Below are 13409 nucleotides of genomic sequence, written 5' to 3'. Positions count from 1 at the left end.
CACTCTAGTTAAAAATAAATAAACCTTGGCCCTCTCTCTGGGAGGAATTGTACATGCCTGAATTTTTGGCATCAAGCTTGGCAAAGTGATTTGCTTTGGCCAATGAAATGTGAGCAGGTGTGATTTGAACCAACTGGGAGCAGAAGTTTTTAAACTCTAGTCTAGTGTTCTGCCATTACCCTTTTGCTTCTTCATGTGGACTGTGTTTCTCATTTGAAGTTACTTATTTTCAGCCTGGGTCCCAGAATGAAGAGGAAGTGATACAGAGTTAATTACCAAGGGCCAATTATGCTAAGTCTCAGATATAGTCTCAAATTGCTTATCTAATCTTACTGATTACATGTGTAACAGGCATAGTATTAGGAATCATAATTTCATTTTATTTTTTTACTACTTAAATAAATTCTAAAAATATATATTTTTAGTTGTAGATGGATACAATACCTTTATTTTGCTTATTTATTTTTATGTGGTGCTAAAGATCTAATCCAGTGCTTCACATGTGCCAGGCAAGCATGGAGCCCTTTGAACCACAACCCCAGCCCCTGAGTAATAATTTTATACAAGTCTATTGGGTGAGTTCGGCTTTCTCCATCGTACTAATAAAAAAATATTAACACTTGAAAGAAGCTGTTCAAGTCCTGAAAGTTAAAAAGTGACAAAATAGATTAAAACTGGGCCTTCTGTAGCTAATCCATAACTCTTTCCACTACACCACGTGTTCTGGGTTGAACTGCTTTGTCCCAAAAAGGTATGTTCAAGTTCTAGTCCTTGGTAGCTACCAATGTGACCCCATTCAGAAATAAGGTCTTTGCAGACATAATTAAGATGAGTCATTAGAGTGGAACCAAATCAATATGGCTGGAGTCCTCGATGAAGAGGGGAAGATGTACAGATAGAGGCACACAGGAAGAAAGCCACGTGACAATGAAAGCAGAGATTGCGGTGACACATCTTATAAGCCCAGGAACACCAAAGATTGGCAACAACCTAGAAGCTAAGAGAAAAGCATGAACCACATTCATCCTGGAGCCTTCCAAAAGAGCATGGTGCTGCTGGCTCCCTGATTTCAGACTTGTAGCCCGCAGAACAATCAGAATACATTTCTCTTGTCATAAGCCACCCAATTGGTAGTCCTTTGTCACGGCAGCCTTGGGAAACTGAAATACCACGATTGCCTGGATTTCAGGGCAGGGATCACCAGGCACTCTAGGTAAGTCTCTGTATGGGGATGGAAATGGCCCATCTGAAGCCCTTCGTTCCTCCATGGGCAGCCTAGTGTCACATGGTCTGTGTCCTATCTCTTTTTCTTATAAAGATACTAATGATATTGAGTTACAGCCCACCCAAATGACCTCATTTTACTTCATTAGAGACCCTCTCTCCTAATCCAGTCACATTCTGAGATATTAGGGTTAGCAGGCTAATGGGAATTCCAGGGTGCACGGAAGTCAGACCATAACAGCCCCTCATGTTTTCAAATAGGAGCGTCTCATGGTGCCTGTCTGCACAGACGGCCACATAGGCAACCTGGGATGGAGGCTGAGAACCCAAAAGTGCCTCTGCAGGACCTTTAATGAGTCAGTCCCATTCCTACGTCTGACAGCCAGGAACACATAACACTAGGCCTTTGCTCCCCTCTCAAAGTGCTGAATTATCTGCCTCCTTCCTTGCTTTGCTGTTGTCTGCTCTCTTGGCTGAGGCCACCTTGCCTATAGTTAGGTTCTCCTAACCCTCTTGCTGCCTCCTTAGAATCAAAACTTAAAGCAAAATTGAAAGATATTTTGAGATATATACGATTATTTGAACCCAGGGCCTCTCTACAACTAAAAAATAAATATTAAAAAAAAGTGGCGCCGGGGGAGGGGGAGGTGGTGCTGGTTGTAGCTCAGGGGTGGAGCGCTCGCCTAGCACGTGTGAGGCCCCGGGTTCGATCCTCAGCACCACATAAAAAGAAATAAATAAAGTGAAGATATTGTGCCCAACTACAACTAAAAAATAAATAAATATTTTTTTAAAAAAAGACTATTTGACATAAAAGGCAATCACTGGTCTGGGATTATAGCTCAGTTGGTAGAGTCCTTGCCTCGCATGCACACAGGCCCTGGGTTCAACCCCAAGCACCACAAAAAAAAAAAAAAAAAAAAAAAAGGCAACCGCTTTACCTAAGTGGTTCTTAATTGCTTTCACATGAGCAAAGCATAATTTTAGCTTTTTTTCTTCTTCCTTCTTAGTTTCGGAGTAGCTAAAATCAAAGTGATAACCACTTCTCTGAAATTCTGAATGCATGAATTATTATTATAATGCTTCTTTACAATAATAAGTGTTTTGGTTTTCTGTTTGTTTTTTGCGGTACTGGGGATCCAACTCAGGGTTGCTCTACCACTGTCCACATCCCCAGTTCTTTTTATTTCTTCATTTGAGACAGGGTCTTGCTAAGTTGAACAGGCTGGCCTTGAGTTTGTGATCCTCCTGCCTCAGCCTCCCAAGTAGCGGAGAGGAGAGACATGCCCCATCATGCCTGGCTTACTGCAATAAATTTGATTTGGAAAAGATAGGAAATAAGCAAACAAATTGGTGTCATACACAAAACAGGGAAAGTAAGACAATAGAGAATGATGTCGTGATAAGAGGCTATTTTAGTTAGTGTGGTCAGGAAAGCACATCTTGGATCTTTCTGGGGAAAAAGCATTTCAGCTAGAGGAAGCAGAGAGCTCAGTGTCCTCAAGTGGGGGACACTCCCTGGCCCAGCAGGACACCAAATTGTGTAATGTGAGGCAGCCTGGGGAAGAGTGGTCGAGAATAAGGTCAGAAAGGAGCTGGTGAGTATGTGGGGAGAGTTCTGTAAAGACTTTCAAATTTACTTGTCGTGAGAACAGAATCCCTTGGAGGTTTTGAACAGAGGACGGACATGGAAAGACACAGGTTTTATAAGGATGGTTCTAGTACTTCCATGGGGAACAGACTGTAGAGCACAGAAGGTAGAAGAGCCAGAGCAGGGAGAAGCTCCAGGCTTCTGGGGAGGTTTGGGACAAGTGCTAGCCATGGAGGTGGGAGAAGTAGAGGCTTTGGAATTGACCTTGACTAGGGCTGTAAGAGAAAGAAAGGTTAGAAAAGATGAGGTGGAACCCACAGACGGGACCAAGGAGGAATCAGTGAAATAAGAAGAAACAGAGAGAGGGGAGGGTGTCCTGGAACTGAGGTGGGCTCTCAGGAAAGAGGAGCATGCCCTGTGCCCAATGCTGGTCCTGGAGAAGGAAATCGAATCAGAGGATGGACCCTGTCTTACTAGGAGGACACCATAAAAACAGAAGCCTGGCTGGCTTTGGAACAAGAGGGAAGGGGAGGCGAGGAAGAGAGCACACCTCTAAGGGCACATCAAATATAGATCATTTATTTGAGGAGGAATCTAAATCTAAAGAAGCTAATGCACAGTGGTGAAGGTCCCCGTGTCAATGCTGATCTTGGGTTTGGAGAAGAGATGGAGCCAGAGAGGCCATCTCTCTAGCCCCTGGTCCTGTGGGTGGGTTTACAGGCACCTCTCCCTGAAACTGAATTCTGCAGAAGGCTGGGGATGTAGACTTCTTTCACAGAGTGATTGGTCCAGTACTTTCTACGTGGATTTCCTTTGGTCCAAGTGATGACTGATTTTAATTTAAATCAGATATTTTCTTCAAAGTAGGGGGAAAGCATACCATACTTATACCTGGTAGTCTCTTACTCTAGAAAGTTAGGTCCTTGATATCTGCTAAGATTTTACATCCCAAGTAATTTCTAGGAGCATGATAGGAAATGTACTTGCACAAATATTAAGTCTGAGCCATTAACATCCTGGTTTTGGCTTTGATGCCCATGCAGAATTTAATAAAGTACCATAATTCAGGCTGGGGTCATGGCTCAATGGTAGAATGTTTGCCTAGCATGCATTAGGCCCTGGGTGTGATTCCCAGCATAGCAAAAGAGGAAGAAAGAAAGAAAAACAGAAAGCATCATTATTCAGGCTCTCCCTGCCCCCTGGACTGGTCCTGGGGAGACCTCTGTCTTGGGGAGACCTCTGTCCTGGGTCTTAGGTCACAGGCACAACGTTCTGGCCACCCTAGGCAGGCACAGGTCACGGCTCAAAGCCTGCCAGAGAACCAGGCTCCAGATACCTACCCTCCCATCTCAGCTCTGAACTGACATTCTGGGGTGTCTCAAAACACTCCACCTCCATGTCTTTTATTTATTAGTTTTAAAATGTTGAGATGAGAATTATTTTATACCAAATTTATTTCAGCATATGTTCATGTCCTGGTGGATTGTTTGCGGTAAAGATAAAATTCTCCCTGCTATTCAGGACACTTATGGGCCACTTTCTCCAACTTCTTAAACAGAAGTGTTTCAGAATGTCAAACAAATGCTGCCGTCAGCCTTAGCAAAACAATACTAAGCTGTGCTGCCTCCAAATATATGCAGCCTTTTCTCTTCCCCATGACTGGATCCTCCACCAATTTTATGTTAAACTTCACTAAATCAAATATGAATTTACCCCCCAAAGAGAGAATAACTTTACAAAAAGATCTACAGTTAAAACAGAAAGCATTCCAATGGCATATAAATTGTGGTTTCTCTTTTTTCATACCAAGGATGAAACCCAGGGGTACTTAACCACTGAGCCACACCTCCAGCCCTTTTTGTATGCTTTTAGAGAAAAAGTCTCACTTAGTTGCTTAAGGCCTTGCTCAATTGCCCAAGGTTGGCTTTGAACTCACCATCCTCCTGCCACGGCCTCCCAAGCCACTGGGATACAGGCGTGCACCATCATGCCTGGCTAAACTGTGGTTTTATTTTTGCTAAAACTAAGTTGATCCACCCACAGCTCATCAGAAAGAGACCATATGCATAAAATTAAGACCTAATGATTTACACCATATTTGTGCTTGTTTATCCCAGCACAAATCCCACATCCAAAATGCTTCCTCATGCTACATTGATATCCAAAGACATTCTCCTCTTCTCCGTTCTCTACAGCATTTGGAGAAACTACTCCTTGATCCTTCATGCTCGAGTTTGCACAGGCTGCCACACCATAGACTGAGTGGCTTCAACAACAGAAATTTATTTTTCACCATGTCATTCTATATTTAGAGTCTTGGTAGGTATCTATTTCTTCTCCCTCCTCAATTTGAAGGGTGGAAGGCCTTGTTTGATGATTCGATGTCCCCAGCAATCAATTGTTTGATGGATCTTCTTGATCACTATTGGAGATTTTGTTCACATTAGTCTTAATATAAACATATTTTGAGGAAAACAACTAGTGGTTTCATGTCAGTGACTAAGATGGATGTTTTCCAAGGTTCCTTACAAGTACGATTGCTGGTTTCCCATCCCCATCCACATAACTTCCCTATGAAATTCTCCCTCTCAAGGAAGTTTCAGCCATTTGATAAACTTATACACAAAGGCCTCTGGCCTCCCAAGAATCATGGATTAGTCTGATGGTTTTGTTTTTGTTTTTTGTTATAGAAAAATACCTGAGATTAGATAACTGTATAAAGAAAAGATATTTATTTACCTTATAGTTCTGGAGACTAGAAGTCCCAGATTGGGTGGCTCTATTGGTTTGGTCTCTAGGGAGGGCCTAATGGCAAATGGCATCATGGCACCCTGTGGGAGGAAGAGATCACATCTCCAAACAGGAAGCCAGGGAACAGTCAGGGGTCAGGTTCAGGCTTTTGTAAACAACTTGCTCTCACCAGAACTCACAGATCCCAACAGAGCTACTTTCCTTCCTTCTGAGGGCTGGTCTCCCAATAACTTAGAGACCTCCCATGAGGCTCCACCTCTTCAAGGTTCCACACAATTTCCCAGCATCACCACACAAAGGACTAAGCCTCCAACACATGCACCCTTGGAAAATAAATCACATCCAAAGCACAGAAAGGGACCAGCCCTAACTTTTTAAAGTTCCCTATGCATTTCTTACTTTTAATGTCTGCATCCAGTAGCATCTGGAATTCTGGCCTGATTAGGACCTGAGCAGTTCATTCCATTTTATTTTATAGCTATGGAAACAGAGGCCCAGAGCGGTGTAATGTCCTACCAAAGTCTTCCTTGCAAAGACTCCAAGCAAGTTCTCCTAGCTCCAAAGCCAGCATTTCCCCACCCTAGTAACCCATCACTCCTCATCCTGTAGCAAAGAGAACGCACAGTGGTTCATGTAATGAAGTGTGACCATAACCTCTCTTGTGAATTCTGGAGAACCCTAAAACAGCATATCTTTTGGTACCAAAAAGATCTAGTATAACAATTTGGTTGGTTCATAAAATGCTCAAATGCTCAAACCATATGTTTAAGTACAATTCCCAAAGGATATATTCTTCCTTATATTTTATTTTATTTTTTTTAAAAAAAGGGAGTTTTTCAACATCAGGTAGAAAAATAAGTATGGTTATTGGGGGGAAAGAATTTAAAATTGATTCCCGAGTCTGTTCCAGGATGGTGGAGATGATTTTAGTTTCAGGCCCTGCCATCTTCTTGCCTGTAAATTCTGCCTCAAAACTGTGAGTTTGCTCAGCAGATATACCAGACAAATCACACCCAAAGACGTTTGTACATAGTAAACACGAGCCGGCTAGACAAATCTGTGTACAGTATTACTTCTACAAAAAGTGGACAAGTCAATTTATATACCAAGCCGACTTTCAAATCAGATTATGCATATTTTCCATTTAAAAAAATATGTAGACAAAACATGCACAGAGAGCTTGTGGCCTCCTCAAGTCAGCCTCTTTTTGAAAGTGAAGGGGTAGATCTTTGTCAGACACTCATGGAAACTGTCCCAATCAAGGGCTCTTCTCTCCTGAATAGACAATGGAAAATATCCAAAGCCTGAGAAGAAGGTGTCTCAGTGTGACAGAGACTTTGTGCAAATTATTCCTTGTGCCAATATCAGGAACGTAGATCTGAATCACAAAAGGCCGTGTCACGGGCTTGGTTTCTCTGAGGCGTTGTGATGGTCTTTTCTTTCTTACTGGAGTCTGCCTGTCTCAACTGTATTCTGTTCATTTTCCACTGCAATTGAGAAAAGCTGCACGTGGCAGTTTATGAATCCCGCCTCCCAGCGAGGCTCTGATGGACAACTGGAGTGGGGGCGTTCTGGGTGTGTGAAACTCCCTGCACGGAACTGAAGTCGGGTTGGGACATACAATTACATCTATGTGTGACCCAGCAGCCTGCAAACTGCTTCCCCACAAGGGGAGAAGCTTGCCAAGTGAGGACCAGAGAGGCTTTTGTTAATTATGTTTATCTTAGAGACTCGTTGTTTGTCTATTGGGAGAAATTAAAAAAAAAAAAAACAATAAATAAATTCTTTCCTTGGTGCACAGTCTGATCTCTTTCTCGTTTCCCATGTCTTCATCTCTAATTCTCCATAGGATCGCTCCCCTTTAATTTGGGGCATGAGTGTATATCATTTTTATGCAAACGTGTATATAATACCTACACGCAAAGTCAGAAATTCCAGAATTGCCATCCCCTTTCTGTTAACATCATTTTTTAGGTTCTCCTTGAGTTCTGAGTACCTAGCTCAGGGTATCAATCCATGTTTCCAGACTCCTTTGGCTTTGGTGTTCTGTTGAAAGCGATAAAGACATTTCAGCCTTCTCCTCCGCTTTCTGTTAACATAATTTACAAAGTTCTCCCTGGGTTCCAAGCACATAGTTAAGTTCTGCATAACCAGTAATAACAGTGCATTCTTAAAAACCTCCCTGGATAGTTTGCTGAATTCTTTCTGAGAACCTCTTGCTGGCCCTTAAAAAGATTAGCTGAAAAACAAACCAGAAGCTGGGGGTCCCACTACATGAGCAGAAAGAGGGCTACACATACTTTTGCACAGACAGAGGTTCGGTTCATTGACACATTTGGAGCTCAGGCAATTCCAGACAGAGGCCACCTAAACATGACCCAAGGCAAATCCACCTTCCCCAGCCCAGGCAGTCTGGGTTAGCTGGACTTTTGTTTGTTTTCTCAAGGTTGCATTTGTTGGCTGGCTTGCTTTTTATAGATGCTGGAGGTTGAAAGGGAGGAATCTCAACTCTACAATTCTTTTGGTCTCTATGTCATTTCACCTGACCCAAAAAGGCAAAAGAGGAAGAAATGGCATTGCTAAGCAATACCAAAGGGTGTGACCTAAAAAATGCTTCCAAGTCGCCCAGGAAGTCTAGGACTTTCCTCTGAGGAGTCTCAAAGGGTCATTTTCACAGTCTAACCTGTTGGTAAACCAGCTAACATAACTCAAGGATGACAGGCACATAGCAAAGGACAGAAGGAATTTGGCACTGGCACCTAGAGACCTGCCCATTTCTTGCACTTGAACTTAGAAACCCAGGGTTAGCTAGAACTTGGATTTGTGTTAACAAATAATCACTTTTTAAATCGCCCCCATATGGTTGATTGCTATAGTTCTCTTTTCCATCCTGAGGATCCCAAACAGGTCCTTGGGAGAATTTGGGAGGGGAAATACAACCGTGGGGGGGGGGTATCTTAACCAAGAACAGATTCTTGTCTATCTTTGGTGTCCTGCTTGCCTCTAGACCTCCCCTCCCTCCAAGAGGGTGACTCAGTACTCACCAGTCATTAGGGTGTAGTAATTGGGATAGGAGAGGGTAGGAAAGTCAGGAGTCAGGTAATCCACTTTTACTCCTCTGCTCACAATCTCTTGGAAACCAGGCAATGATTCCAGAGCCTCATCGCTGATGTAGTCCCAGCGAAAACCATCCAGGAGAAACACCAGGAGCTTCCGGCGGGCAGAGGCTGGCTGAGCCAGGCTGAGCCCAAGGACCAGCAGAAGGGACCCCAGCTTCACTGCCATGCTGCCAGGAGCCTGCCAGAGCCCAGCACAGACACAGCCGTCCCCTTGCAAAGATTGAGGATGGAGAATCTGTAGCTATTCTCTCTTCTAGGGGCTGGACCTTGAGCTAGCTGCTGGCCTTCCTGAGCCAAGTTCACTTTCAAAATTTAAAGGGACAGCAACCCCTTTTAAAAACATCTCTGCTCACCCAACAAAGTCTAGAGACCCAACTCCCATCAGATAAGCTGGGTTCCCAAACAACCCAGAATTAGCACCAGAGGAGGGAATGCAGTCATTGTTTTTGGTGAATGTTCCAGAAATACATACGGGCACCGAGAGGAAGAATTTTAGAAGAAGACAAAGTGAACACTACACAGTTGTGCTAACCAAAGGGAGGAGCCAAGAAAAGGACAATCTTTTAATTTGCTGTCCTCCCACCATCTCTGCCTGATTTAAACGTTCTGTCTGCTTCACTTACAATTTAGGAACCCAAGCCTCTTAACTTAGCACATCAAGGAGAGACAATAGATTTAGGTGGACCTCTTTGTGAACTTTCCAGCATTGTTGCCGGAGCTGTGGCATTTAAAAACAAATTATTTGTTAAGGTCTCGACCACTTATTTTCTCTTCATATACATCTATAGGCAGTGTTATTGTTATTTTTTTTTCAATTACAAATAAATTGCTGGCGCCTGAACCCATTTGTAGAAGGAAGTGTTTCACACAAGAGCAGTAGAGCAAGAGAAGGTTACAGAGCTGAACAATAGGAGTTCCTTCCTGGCAGTTTGGTCTAGGCAGCGTTGTCCTAAAAGGGTAAAAATGAGATAATGAGCTGGAGGACAGGAGCTTGAAATGGAAAAGCAGAGGTAGAAATAACCCAGCAGGGTTCAGGTAGGAATACCAGGCAGAGGAGAAAATGGGTCCCAGCCAAGGAGGTCAGCGCAAGTGGGCAAGGGCCAGAGTTAGCACCAGTATCCAGATTTAGGGGGTTCTTAGAGTGTTCCATTTTCTGGTATAAAATTAAATGAGATAATTCATGTAAAGGCTGATAAGATATGTAAAGACATAATAAGGACTTAATATATGTTAGAAATTATTATTAGTGTTAAAATGCTGCTTGGGTCCTAATGAAATGTGTCAGGGTTCAGGCAAAGCTTTACAAGGACTCAAGACAATCAGACGTGGGCCACTCTCATTATGATCAATTCTATAGTGCCTCTTCCACTTCTGCCCTCTGCCTGTGCCTTTCCTCCTCCTCTTCTTTTGCCATGTTTAAAGTCAAGCCCCTATATGGCACCATGTCACTTTCTAAGTCATGCTGCAAAAAAGCAAACATCGGAGCCAGATTACCGTTTCCATCTCAGCTGACTTGAACAAAATTAGACTTTGTTTTGCCAATAAAAGTTAATGCTTTTTACAATTTAAATTTTTTTAAAAAAATTCCTTATTAAAAAAATAATTGGGGATGGTGGTACATGCCTGTAATCCCAGGAACTATAATCTCAGGAACTGGGGAGGCTGAAGCAGAAGGCTCACAAGTTTGAGGCTACCTGGGCAACCAAAAGAGACCCTGTCCCAAAATAAACATAGAAAGGGCTGGGGAGTTAGCTCAGTGGTTAAGCACCCCTGGGTTCATTCCCAGTACCAAGAAAAAAAAAGAATTTATTCTAAATGCTTATTAGTTTGAAAACATGCTATCATGCTATTTACTTGAAATTTAGGATATTATTGTTGTTCTATACCGAAAAAGAAGGAAAGGAAAGATGTACTAATGAACTGATGAGCTATCTAGACACCAAGCCTCCCACACATTAAAAGAAGAATTTTAGCCAGCAGCGGTGGTGCCTGCCTATAATCTGGGGGCTGAGGCAGAAGGATCACAAACTTGAGACCAGCCCAGGCAACTTCCTAAGACCCTGTCTCAAAATAAAATTAATTAATTAATCAATTAATTAAAAGAGCTGAGGATATTGTTCAGTGTTAGAAGTTCCCTGGGTTCAACCCATACTGAAAAAAAGAAAAAGAGGGTTAGGGATATAGCTCAGTTGGTAGAGTGCTTGCATACACAAGGCTCTAGATTCAATCCCCAACACTAAGAAGAAGGAGAAGGAGAAGGAGAAGGAGAAGGAGAAGAAGAAAAACTAAAAGAGTAGCTTATTTCCATAGTGAGCAAGACTCAAGGAAGCACAGGTCTAGCTACACATACTCCACCGGTTCTGAGTAGTTCAGGCATTTTCTGGAACCTGAACCAAGAGCTATAATCATATTGCAAATCCAGATGATTTGCTTTTGGGGTGACTCTTGGGCTAACTTCAGGAGAGATAAATGCTCCAAATTTTAAAGATGAACCTAAAAGTTCAACAAGGGCTTAGACTCCTCCTTTACAAATTATTGCCTGTAAATGTCTAGGGGTAACTAAAAGCAGGATTAAAGACAGAGCATCTCTGCCTCCATTTCACAGCTGTCTCCCTTCCTCAGAATCACCTTGGATTCCACCAGTAAGTCTGATTGATAAACATCTTCTGAAGAGTGGAAGCTCCCCCTCCCCCGCACCAGACAACAGCAACTTTCTTCTTGCCCACAAGGCCCAGTCCAACTAATCCTGAGCTAATGAAGGACAGGCCACACCCAATCAAGATCACCTGCTTTGGTAACTGTGGAAAGTCTTCAGCCTTTCAAACCCCCAATCCTTGCCTTCATCCCCTTGTCTATGAAACCTCAAAGTCGGTGTCAGCGCCTCAAAGGCAGAGCTAAGGTCTCCGGTCCCTTTGTCTTTCCCAGTGTAGTTACACTGATTAAAGTTCCTTTCATGCTTTTCACCATTATCCTTTCTGTTTGTTTTTTGAGATGAGTAGCTGGATCTGATTGTTGAATCCTCAAAGTCAGGCCTCTGGCTTAGAACTCCAGTAACAAAGGACCATTCTCTTTGCTCTGACACTAGCAGGGGTACATCCAAAATACGGCTCTCTGAATGCTCCACCGAGTATTGAAGATGACAAGTCTGAACAAACACGTTCCAATTTAGAATGTCGCAGACCACTCCCCACCCAGGTTGCCAAGTCCCCATTAATGTTGCTGCTACGTGAAGCCATTGCTTGTGTGAACTATATTGTTTTATGTTGATATTCATGATCAATTTTTTTTATGATCATGGTTAGTTTCTCTAAAGTTTTAGATCAACAAATTATTGCTAAGCGTTCGTGCGGCCCGGGTTCGATCCTCAGCACCACATACCAACAAAGATGTTGTGTCTGCCGAGAACTAAAAAATAAAATATTAAAAATTCTCTCTCTCTCTCTCTTTCTCTCCTCTCTCACTCTCTCTAAAAAAAAAAATAAATAAAAAAATAAAAAAAACATCTCTAATATACATACATATAGAAAAAAGAGATGTGAGATGGAATTCAAACCAAGTAAATCCTAGTATTGCTTAGTCAGACACCTGGTTTGTACCTTGTGATTTAGAAGAGGTTAGAAATAAAAGTTAAAAGACAATAGGTAAGAGCAATTGATCAAAATAAGTGGTTAATATTAATTGCTTGAGGTCTTATTGTTTTGATTTCCTCACTTGGAAATGTTTATCAGCATCTATTATTTTGAGTGCTTATTGCTAAATAATTTTCACGGGTTGACAATACTCTTTAGGTCATTGACCACAGGGGTTTCACTCAGTGCAAATATAACAATATTCTCTTATAGTCAGAATCACCTTTGTCCTGAAAGCTATTTCAGGTCTTGCTAGGGACATACATAATCTCTCAGGAATGCACTGATGCAAATCCGGACACAGGAATGTGTGTAAGTTAGGTTTCTCCAGAGACAGAACCAATGTGATAGAAATAGATAGGTACATGTACAAGAAGAGACTCAAGAAATTGGCTCATAGGATTACCGAGGCTTAGAAGTTCCAGACTGTCTTGCAAGCTGGAGATCTGTATGTTCATATATATATATAGCTTCCAGTTTTGTACTTCAGGGTTTGAACTGGAATATTATGGAATGGGAATGGTGAAATGGAAGGCACAGGGATTAACTCTGTCCCTGATCAAGTGGAGAACATATGGTTCTTCTCCCCACACCAGGTAGAGGGCACAGGGATCTACACTCATCACTACGTGAAGGACACAGGGACCTGCTCCCTCCACAAGGATCTACTACCATCATGAGGTGAAGGTGTGGAGATCTACTCCCCACGTCTAGCAGAGGGCAAAGTGACCCAATCCCCATACTGAGTAGAGGGTACTGGGGACTATATATATATATATATATATATATATATATATATATATATATATATATATCTTCTCCAGTTTCATGTTTCAGGTGTTGAACTTGAATTTTCTGGATTGGGAACTCATCAGATGAAGGGTACAGGGATTAACTTTCTTGAATAGGTACAGAATACATAATTTTAGACATCTCACCATATGGAGGACATGGATATCTACTCCCCTCATGGAGTGAAGGACCCAGGTACCTGCTACCACAAGGGGAACCTACTTCCATAAAGGGGCCGAAGGCATGCAGATCTACACCCCTCCTCTAGCAGAGAGCCTGGTGATCCATTCCCCATACTGAGCA

General features: G+C 42.4%; 1 protein-coding gene across 1 annotated transcript in view; it reads right to left on the bottom strand.

The window, feature by feature from the left end:
* Positions 1–8860, bottom strand: part of Enpp6 (ectonucleotide pyrophosphatase/phosphodiesterase 6) — a 103108-nt gene extending 94248 nt beyond the window's left edge. The window contains exon 1 of the mRNA XM_026400609.2: positions 8611–8860. Coding sequence (XP_026256394.2) covers positions 8611–8851 — 241 coding nt within the window. The 5' untranslated portion in view covers positions 8852–8860. The remainder of the gene's footprint in view (positions 1–8610) is intronic.
* Between the last annotated feature and the right edge of the window lie 4549 nt (positions 8861–13409).

The sequence above is a fragment of the Urocitellus parryii genome, chromosome 14 (assembly GCF_045843805.1).
Source record: "Urocitellus parryii isolate mUroPar1 chromosome 14, mUroPar1.hap1, whole genome shotgun sequence".
Lineage (NCBI taxonomy): Eukaryota > Metazoa > Chordata > Mammalia > Rodentia > Sciuridae > Urocitellus > Urocitellus parryii.
Note: the sequence above shows the minus strand (reverse complement) of the source record. Positions and strands in the feature narration are given on the sequence as shown.